At 48.8% G+C, this 10,693-nt stretch overlaps 1 protein-coding gene across 2 annotated transcripts in view; it reads right to left on the bottom strand.

Moving 5' to 3' along the window:
- Positions 1-262: 262 nt before the first annotated feature.
- COPA (coat protein complex I subunit alpha) overlaps positions 263-10,693 on the bottom strand; it is a 35,831-nt gene continuing 25,400 nt past the window's right edge. For both annotated transcript variants that reach the window (XM_075607742.1, XM_075607744.1), the window contains 11 exons: positions 10,260-10,383; positions 9,843-9,932; positions 9,641-9,750; positions 8,545-8,622; positions 5,269-5,337; positions 5,016-5,152; positions 4,127-4,313; positions 3,761-3,871; positions 2,789-2,950; positions 2,503-2,697; positions 263-1,263 (listed from right to left, as the gene is read on the bottom strand). In XM_075607742.1, coding sequence (XP_075463857.1) covers positions 1,204-1,263; positions 2,503-2,697; positions 2,789-2,950; positions 3,761-3,871; positions 4,127-4,313; positions 5,016-5,152; positions 5,269-5,337; positions 8,545-8,622; positions 9,641-9,750; positions 9,843-9,932; positions 10,260-10,383 — 1,323 coding nt within the window. In that variant the 3' untranslated portion in view covers positions 263-1,203. The remainder of the gene's footprint in view (positions 1,264-2,502; positions 2,698-2,788; positions 2,951-3,760; positions 3,872-4,126; positions 4,314-5,015; positions 5,153-5,268; positions 5,338-8,544; positions 8,623-9,640; positions 9,751-9,842; positions 9,933-10,259; positions 10,384-10,693) is intronic.

Here is a 10,693-nt window from a genome sequence, read left to right as displayed (position 1 = left end):
ATCTGTGGTCTAAATTTAGTATTCATTGAACTGATGGACGTATATCTTTTTTTCAACCTCCTCTACAATGTAGTTATATAACATCTCAGGGGTCACCGGTCCGCATCTTCTGAGGCCTCTCTCTACTTGATATTTAACTGTAAGCTCGTATAAGAAAGTAATCCTTCGTGTATGTTCGCCTTTCATCTCCCATATTGTGCACCATGTGGAAAATACATTTAATTATAATAACCACAGCCAGAAATAAACAAGATACAATCTCTTGTTAGCAAGACACTTTATTCCCCTTATGATAACTTGACCACAAGCTGTAAAACATTAGGGCAGCAATGTTATTTTGAGCCTGGAAACAGCTGCAAAATACACCTGCTTTATTGTACAGGAGATATCAAAACGCTCTTGTACATATTTGAAAGCAGAAGATTAAACTCTTGAATATGACGCACAGAGGTGCCAACAAGGTAAAGAAAACCTGGTGACGTCAAGGTGTGCTTACACCTCACTGCGAAGAGAACAATCAGAAAGGAGAGTCAACTTTGAACCTTTAATCCACCACTAGTTAATGATATGTTTATCATTTTGGATCCAGGCCTCCAGGGCTACCAATAGATCAGGTTTTCAGGATTTCCCTGCTTCAGCAAAAGATGGCTCAATCAGTTCCTGTTCAGCACAGGTAACTCAGTCTTCAACTGAGCCACTGATTGGGCTACCTGTGCTGAAGCAGGGATATCCTGAAAACCTGATCTGTTGGTAGGACTGGTTTATACTTTGGAATAAAACATTTAGAACGGGAATGAATAATTCCCTTCACTTTGTATCAAGCAGATTTCTGACCCAGAAAACCAAATCGGCATGTGAGCATTTGCGAAATTCTACAGCCGTACCCTTCAAACGCATGGGGTTTCCAGGGTCTGCGGTGTGAAGTTTGTGTAGAAACCCGTGTGGCTTTTTATTGAAGATTTTTGCTTTGTTTTTTAGGATTAGAAGTTTCCAAAGACGTTCACAGCAAAAAGGGTTTCATTAGTGTCAGCCGTGTGAATACAAGAACTATACGAACAATGTTAGACGTTGAGATCACACACGAGTACAAGATAAAAGGAAGTTTCGTGCAACGTATGGTGCATGGTTTTTTTTTCTCCCTACATACTTTATTACTAAGATGGAGAAAGGAGCACGATCAGACTCTGGTAAAGGGTCCAGGTCTTAGCGGAACTGCAGCGGGCTGATTCTCAGGCCGATCACATCCTTGCCGATTTCAGTCACCTACGAAAAATAAAATTGCATAAATTCAGGGGGTGCTAAATGGTAAATCAGCCAATGGTGTGAGCCAGTAACTGCAGGTAATCCTGTGCTGAAGAGGAGCAGTATAGATCAGGGGTGCTCAAGCCCCCCTCCCTCCCCAACAGGTCAGGTTTTCAGGATATCCCAGCTTCAGCACAGCTGGCTCAAATCAGTAGCTCAGTACTGATTGAGCCACCTGTGCTGAAGCTGGGATATCCTGAAAACCTGACCTGTTGGGGGACTTGAGAACTGCAGTTCAGCACCCCTGGTATAGATAACACTGCTAAATGCAAGAAAAAAGGAGATCTTTATTCACTATACACCTAAACCCAGCAGTGAGTTACATATAAACCCTAGTTTATTTTTTTGAAGTCAGGCTGCACCCTGGAACACCTTTCTCCCTTTCCAAGCAAAAATAAAAGTGAATTGCTAAAGAAAGCTGAACTGTGCCGATTTACCATCTCACAAAAAAAGTCAGTTGTTACGGAGGGGTTACCACAAAACAATGTTTTAGACCAAATAATTTATAGCTTTACTGTTTGCAAAGATTTGTTTATCAAGTTAAGTTTTGCCTTTGCTACTCAGGCATTAATGACTATAACTTAGATGTTAGAGGGAAAACTAAGGGTGGGGGTGTGGCGAGCCTGATAGGGGGTGCAGAAATCCCACCCTGGAGTGAGTTTACCTCAGTCGGTGCTGCAGCCAAACAAAGTGCAACAGCAAAGAGGAACCAGGTGCTGTTAGCTAGCGCAGCGAGGAGGGAGCAGAGAGAGTGGGTGGCAGAGGCTGGGGGTGGAACAAAGGCACAGAGCTGCAGGTTTCTGACCCGGCCATGCTCTCCATGAAATGTACGTGTGTGTGTGTGTGTGTGTGTGTGTGTATAAAGGTGTGCTGTGCGTCCGTGTCTGTCATTGTGCGGAGGGCGGGGGGAGAACAGTTGGTGGAACTTGCCCCGGGTGCAAAATACACCTAATTACTCCTCTGGGTGAGAGTATGTGCTGTTGACATGGAGGCTGCATCCCTTTGCATGCAATACCGAATGCTTCCTGGATTCCTGCCCAGTTGAGATGGTGATAACACCGTTGTTATCGGCTGTGCTACAAGTACAATTTGAGGCATCACAATGCAAGGGGCTTCAACATTAGAGGATGGGGAGACCTGTGGATTTGTACTGTCAGTAAAGGGAAAAATAAAAACCTACGTCCAAGCTCCTTTACTTACCGTGGTGACTCTGCAAATCTGCCCCTTGAACTCAGGACTGTAGCAGGCGCCGCTCAGCGGGCATTTCTCCACGGGCTTCCCGCGGTAGATGGGTCGGTAGGAGGCGGCGCAGATGTCAAACGGGTTGTGCATGTCATAGTTGAGCTGGTAGCAGTCAGTGAGGTTCTTCTCGCAGGCCGACAGGATCTTGCGAGTCTGGTTAAGAGGACGGCAGAGGTTTAATGGAAGGAACATGGCAACCTCCTGAGATCACACGCGCACCGGTCGCTTCTCCCAGGTCCCTTACCTGTTGGCCCACATCTGGCTTGGGCCCCAGCTCCAGCAGCCGGCGGGCAAAGGAAGCGGCGGTTTTGAAGTTCTTGAGTTTGAAGAAGAGGTTGACGGCTGTTCTGAGCACCAGGATCATGTGCACAGGCTGCAGGTTGGAGTGGGTGAAATAAGCGGCCATCTGCAAAGGAGTTAAGGGAACAGAGTGACTTGCAGCGCTCGTTCACAGGCACTTGTGTGCGGTCAGACTAATGTGTACATGCGGTCAGACTAATGTGTACATGGAGCTCTTAATCAAACGTAACTTACTAAAATTCTGTACTTCACATAAGTGGGATGTTATCTGCTGTGCACACAAATGTCACTCTCAGCTCTGGGACCCTTGTGATTCTGCAGATCCTATGGTTTAAGCCAGGGGTGCTCAACTCCAGTCCTCAAGCGCCACCTACAGGTCAGGTTTTAAGAATATCCCAGCTTCAGCACAAGTGGCTCAATCAGAGGTTGACCTGTGCTGAAGCAGGGACTGATTGAGTCACCTGTGCTGAAGCAGGGGTATCCTAAACACCTGACCTGTTGGGGGGAGACTTGAGGACTGCAGTTGAGCACCTCTGGTTTAAAACAATACCCCTCCCAGGGATTTCAAACGGGGGAAAACATGAGCGGGCGTGGTCCTTGTGACTAGATCAGTAAACGCGACAGCACCGGCCATTTCAATGACATTTCTCTTACTGACTGGGCCGACAGGAAGAACTTCAAGGGCAGAAAGCCCAATTTAAGAACAGTCATACACACGGACCCCTGCTCTGATGTTGGGTGGGCGGTTGAAATGTGTCAAGTATGACGTCGGCCCAGTTGAATCATGGCAGAAAGCGAGTGACTGGAGATGAAGCGTATTCACATGGTGTAGGTGCACGCAAAGTAATGCCTGTATAGATAAGAGATTCCCTCGGCGTGTCAGTATATAATCGCTGTCCCCCCCTGACCTGCCTACCTCACAGATGCGTTTCTGCTGCTCCAGTGTGTCTTTGGGAAGCTTCTTGCGGTCCGTTTCCATGGACAGCCCCACAATGTATTCTCGGCAGATGGCGATGAGTTGCTGAGCCTGGCAGGATTGTTAAAGGGGAATTAGAGCAAGCCCCACAAAACACATAAACAAGGCAAAAGAAACGCTTAGGATAATCATAAATGTATTAGCTGTTGGCAAACCTTTCTGTCAACTGCACAACCTACTACCCTGAAGTCTGACAGGCTGAGCAACAAGTTTCACAAGTTTATGGTTTCCTTCTTTAACAGGACTGCAGTAGATGCCACATATTATCCTACTGCAGAGGTTAAAGGTGTTGTAAGGTGCCCTCACCTCAGATATCTCTTGCTTGTTATCCACCACAAGAAGGGGAACACTCAGCAGGATCAGACGGAATTTCTCCACCGCCTCCTCAAACTTGCCGGATGTTGTGTGCTGGTAGCAAACTTGCAGGCGCTGGATCAGGTCACTGAGCTTCAGGCCAACTGCGGGTAGCCCGTTCTTCAGACCCGCTTCCTTCCTATATGGGGGGGGGGGGGGGGAAGAAAGTCATGCGAGACAAGTGATGAAGTTTATTTTCTCTTATTTATAGTAACGACTGTAACGCGAAAACCACGTTCAATATTATCTCGAGTCTAGAGGAAATAAGCACCGGGTCTGGAGTTCTAGTTATTAAAATGAATAAATAGTTAAGGAATGAGTCAAGTGCTATCAATACCAATTTGGTCTAGAGCAGGGGTGGCCAACTCCAGTCCTCAAGAGCTACCAACAGGTCACGTTTTCAGGATATCCCTGGCTTCAGCACAGGTGGCTCAAGACCAGAGGTATTTATAACACTTGACTAATTCCTTAAATATAGATTCATTAGAAGATTTTTCTATTGAAAGATTCCATATCCCCAGCAATTTTTCATAAGTATTGTTGGTCATACTGGTTAGTTTTTCCCATCAATAATACGTCCCAAACTCTACTAATAACTTGTTAATTGTTGGGAGGTTCAGACTGTTTCCAAGCTGCTGCTATACAGTATCTAGCTGCTGTTAGAATAGGATACTTTTAATGGGATATTTCCCAGGTAAGCACAGCTGTTTGAATTCTTGGGCCTCTTGCTCTACATAACCTGGACAATCCCAGCAATGTATGAGCTACAATGCTCGTACTCAAGACTTTGAAAGAGAGGTATAATGCAAACTGGAGATCAGCGCTTTGAAGAATTGCTTACCAGTTGCGGTGAGGGTATCCATACATGGCAGGGAGGCCGGGCAGTGCCTGGTAGGTGCTGTGCCCACGGGAGAAGGTCTGCAGGAAGTGCGGCTTGTAGGGGCTAAAGTTTACCACTCCCACCTGGTCATGAAGGAGCTGGAGACAAACACAAGGAATTGAGTCGTCCCTGACATACGTCGCCGCTGCTGTAGGTGGGATGCCGTAGGTGTAAAGGTCGCAAACCTATTAGGGCGTGGGTTTGGATAACTTACCCGCATGGCTGTTTCAAAAGAGCCTGCCAAGATGTGATCAACAGGTAACTGGGAGTTGTTGCACCAAGCCTGTGGGACAGCGAGGAAAGGGGCAAAAACAGATGTTAGCACATGTACAACAGAGTAACAAGCGGTCCAATAAAGGCAACCTGGAGCCTGTATTCATACGTTTGATTGCTGGTAGAAGAGCTAACTGAATTGAACCGAGCTATCTCAGCGAGAACATTCACTTGTGATCTGCAAAGTTCTAGTTGTCTCACATCTCTGTGCTGTGCAGCTGACGTCACTACCACAGAATCTCTGGGACATAACACCCAAGTCACCCCAAAGGCGTTAACAAAAGGGTGTCAGACGTTTACTGCTATTCACTGATGTTACAGCTGCGTTGTTCTTGGCCTTGGGCAACATATTTCAGATGGAAATGCTTCGATATACATCTTCACACATTACCTGCTCTCACAGCTCTACCTCCCCACACTCCCAATTACTGCTTCCCCAACGCCAACTCCCTCACACATTACCTGCTCTCACAGCTCTACCTCCCCACACTCCCACTTACTGCTTCCCCAACGCCAACTCCCTCACACATTACCTGCTCTCACAGCTCTACCTCCACACACTCCCACCTACTGCTTCCCCAACACCAACTCTCTCACACATTACCTGCTCTCACAGCTCTACCTCCGCACACTCCCACTTACTGCTTCCCCAACGCCAACTCCCTCACACATTACCTGCTCTCACAGCTCTACCTCCCCACACTCCCACTTACTGCTTCCCCAACACCAACTCCCCCACACATTACCTGCTCTCACAGCTCTACCTCCCCACACTCCCACTTACTGCTTCCCCAACACCAACTCCCCCACACATTACCTGCTCTCACAGCTCTACCTCCGCACACTCCCACTTACTGCTTCCCCAACGCTAACTCCCTCACACATTACCTGCTCTCACAGCTCTACCTCCCCACACTCCCAATTAAAGCTTCCCCAACGCCAACTCCCTCACACATTACCTGCTCTCACAGCTCTACATCCACACTCCCACCTACTGCTTCCCCAACACCAACTCCCTCACACATTACCTGCTCTCACAGCTCTACCTCCGCACACTCCCACTTACTGCTTCCCCAACGCCAACTCCCTCACACATTACCTGCTCTCACAGCTCTACCTCCACACACTCCCCCTTACTGCTTCCCCAACAACGCCAACTCCCACATTACCTGCTCTCACAGCTCTACCTCCGCACACTCCCACTAACTGCTTCCCCAACTCCCTCACACATTACCTGCTCTCACAGCTCTACCTCCACACACTCCCCCTTACTGCTTCCCCAACACCAACTCCCTCACACATTACCTGCTCTCACAGCTCTACCTCCCCACACTCCCACTAACTGCTTCCCCAACTCCCTCACACATTACCTGCTCTCACAGCTCTACCTCCACACACTCCCACTTACTGCTTCCCCAACTCCCTCACACATTACCTGCTCTCACAGCTCTACCTCCACACACTCCCAGTTAATTATTTCCAAACACCAACTCCCTCAATTAACAAGCAGCTTTCTGCCAACCTTCTTTTCCCTAATACCTTATCTTTCCACTTAGCATTCCTCATAGATTGCAAGCTCCTTGGGTTAGGGCCCTCCTTACCTACCGTAACATTATATATTAATGTTCGTTATTTTATTGTTGTTTGCCTTCCGACCCTATTGTACTGTGCTACGGAATATGTTGGTGCATTATAAATAAATGATCATAACAATACATGTGCGTACAGGGGTATCAGACAAGTGTTGGGGCTTCTGACAATGTGGTTAATATCGGTCTGTGCTGTCATGTTAGAAAAAAAGAGCCTCACAAATATATTTTATGCATTTTCCCACTGGAAACCAAAGCCAAAGCAAACACAAACTCTTTGACAAAGGGCCAAGGCCCGAAACACGTCAGAGTGCACTATGTTTCCTTTTGTTATGTCTCCAGTCACTAATTAAATTAGATTTTTAATTTATGGTGTGCCGTTTCTATCTGCTTTTATCTGCGCCCTACCCTGCTTTGCAGTGCTCCACTGATTCCTCTCACGAGGTTGCCTTCTCTTGCTATCAAACACAAACACCACAGTATACCAACTTCTGAAACAGCTGTGCTAGTTTGTGCTGCTGTGCAACATGAAAAGAAGCTCTGCAGTCTGAATGTGCGGCAGGAAAGGAGTCGCATGTGTTTACTGGGCCAGAATCCCAGGTCCGATCTGTGCAGTGTGACCCTGTGTGGGTGCGCGAGACTGTCACTGCAGCTTGGGATTAGTGTTGTACCGGGTCCCAATTTTTCAGAGAACCAGGTAACGGGTACTCGGGCAAAATGAGTCATTTTACCTGGCCGGGTAACCGGTTACCCGGTTACCCGGACAGCACTTACCTGTAGGGTGAGGAAGACCGCAGCAACATCTGGGAGCAGCAGCAGAGGTCCTGGTGGCAGCAACAGAAGTCCATGTTCAGCCGGCGGGAGCAGCAGGAATCCAGCACACAGCTGATACCAGTGTGAGCCGGGGAACCATGTGACCGGAGCAGGAGCGTTCCTATTGCACAGCCGGGGAGGAGCCCGGCTCACACTGGTATAAAGCTGTGTGCTGGATTCCAGCAGCTCCCGCCGGCTGAACACGGACTTCTGTTGCTGCCACCGCCCACCAGGACCTCTGCTGATGCTCCCAGATGTCGCCGTGGTCTTCCTCACCTTCCGTCGCCGGCTGCAGGTAAGTGATGAAGTGTTTTCAGCTACTCAGACATTACCCGGCGCCGGTTCCTACCCGGTGCCGGGCCCAGCCCCCTGCTTCCGGATCATGTCCGGGTAGCTGAAAAAGCGCTGGGTTAGCTGGGAACCGGGTAATTACCCGGTTCACGGTACATCACTTCTTGCGATATAATGCAGTGTGACCCTGTGTAGGTACGCGAGACTGTCCCTGCAGCTGTGGACATAGTCCAGAGATGAGGAGGCTGTGCAGTATGACCCTGTGTGTCTCAGAAGGTCACTGCAGCGGGGGACATAGTGCAGTGTGACCCTGTGTGTCTCAGAAGGTCACTGCAGCTGGGGACATAGTGCAGTGTGACCCTGTGTGTCTCAGAAGCTCACTGCAGCTGGGGACATAGTGCAGTGTGACCCTGTGTGTCTCAGAAGGTCACTGCAGCTGGGGACATAGTGCAGTGTGACCCTGTGTGGGTGCTTGAGACTGTCCCTACAGCTGTGGATATAATGCAGAGATGAGGGGGTCTTACCTGTGCTGGGCTGCTGCCCTTTGTTGGCGGCACAAAGAACCCATCCTCGGCTGTGCCAGACGAGCCAGAGGGGACATCCTAGGACACAAAACACAAGCGTCAGCTGCTTCTGCCTCCCTTATACATTTCAAAAGTCTCCCCTCACTTATGACGGCGGAACACGGATTTCCAAAATGACTAAAACCAGATCTCTGAGCTCCGCATTTGGCCAATCAATGGTTAATCTCACCAGCTGCCAACTAATGATGCGCGAGAATGGAAACGGTATTGATTGCAAAGTGGCATTTGCTGGATCTGTGTGTATGAATATACGAGTCCTCGCTTATCCGCACAATGCGTCCCGCAAACCCGTCGGATAGCAGATTGTCGGAAAGTGGGACCAATGTTAACCGGTGGCGATTTCCATTGGATACGCAAAACTTGAGGCGGATAATGTATTTTTTCATTGCATTAGCCGCCGTCGGAAACCGCGTCCGACAGAAAGCGAAACGTCGTAAAGCGAGGACTACCTGTACTGCACGCATGATATTACAGCATTAAAGCAGCAATCCACGCGGGAGATGCTTTTTAAACATAAGGTCGAAGCATGGGGGCTCCGAAACTGAACACCATTAATTTCAGACCCCCTGCTTCCGGAGATACCACAGTAAGGGGTGTCGGTAGCCGCTCGGCTACCAGGGATTACTTAATGGCGGAGTTTCAAAGCTCCCGCTCCCTGCACGCCAAGAAGAAGCCGTGACATCAGGTTTCGTCTTCCTATTGGCTTGTGTGACACGGGAGGTTTAAACTTTGCCCAGATACTTGCAACCTTTCGGAGGGAAGTATATCGAGAAGCAGAGGGTCCCCGGTGCTGAAATGAATGGGGTTCAGCTTCAGAGACCCCCTGCTTCAATCCTATGTTAAAAACCCCAACAATAAAAAACAACAAAGCATGAATTGCTCCTTTAAGCCAGCATATAGACTACAGGTATAATAAATACTGCTTCTTAACGCTTAGGCCAAGGGCATACACACATCTCCATTTATTCATAGGATCTTGCGTGTCCATTGCCAAACATTTCACATCTATTCAGTTTCCAGAAGCCGGTTCCCTTACAAGCTCAGGCGGAAGATCCAGGTCCTCGTCCACGTCCCATCCGCCCCCTTCTTCGTGTCCTTTCCCAGCTCCCTCGTCTCCAAGGTTTTCCCCGGCGTCGACAAAGCCATCTACAACACCAGACAACATTTCCAGGCTTATCCCCTCGTACGTAAGCAGGCGGAGGAAGGGTGAACGGTAAGGGAAGGGGGGACATGCTCACCTTCATCCAGCTGCAGCTCTGCGTCCTCTCCCCAGCCTTCTCCCCCCACCGTGTCAATGTCGATGTCAGCGGCCAGCACGCCCCCTTTACCTGCATGATGGAGACAGGATTACCGTTAACCAGCCAATGAAAGGCAATTCACTTGCGGAATGGGCAGTGTAATGCGGGGACACATCTCTTACCAGAGAAGCTCAATAAATAACCCTGGTTACTTAATCCCACCCAGTCAGTATCCCGTTTCAAGGGTGACCTACCACACATTACAAGGTCTTAGAAGGCTCTGGGCAGGTAGTAGTCGGACAGAACCTTTGGGTGGGATGGTTCTTCTATGGGCACAGCTGCCAATGATGGAGGTCACTCTTTTTAGTTACATGGCATTATCCTATTTAGCAGGTGAAGTCTTAACCCAATTCTCACCTTTGCTTGCCATGGATCCTTCAAAGAAGCCCTTGGACATGGTCAGCAGTGGCCAGTTGGTGTCCAGAGGCATTATAGGAGGAGGGGGCAGGAGCAGCATTGCATCGGGGTCAACCTCCGGAATCTACCGAAAATAAAAGGTGAGAATAAACAGCGCGGCTTTCCACAAGTAGGGTCTCATTAGCAGACATAACATGCATGTCAAGGACATAGGCTGAATGACTACTCGCTCAATGTCTGACTCCCATATTACAGGCGCGGCCAACTCCAGTCCTCAAGGGCCACCAACAGGTCAGGTTTTCAGGCTATGCCTGCTTCAGCACAGGTGGCTCAATCACTGAGTTACCTGTGCTGAAACAAGAACTGGTTGAGTCACCTGTGCTGAAGCAGGGATATCCTGAAAACCTGTCCTGTTTGCAGCCCTTGAGGACTGG

The sequence above is a fragment of the Ascaphus truei genome, chromosome 7 (assembly GCF_040206685.1).
Source record: "Ascaphus truei isolate aAscTru1 chromosome 7, aAscTru1.hap1, whole genome shotgun sequence".
Lineage (NCBI taxonomy): Eukaryota > Metazoa > Chordata > Amphibia > Anura > Ascaphidae > Ascaphus > Ascaphus truei.
This window is presented reverse-complemented; position numbering and strand designations above follow the sequence as displayed.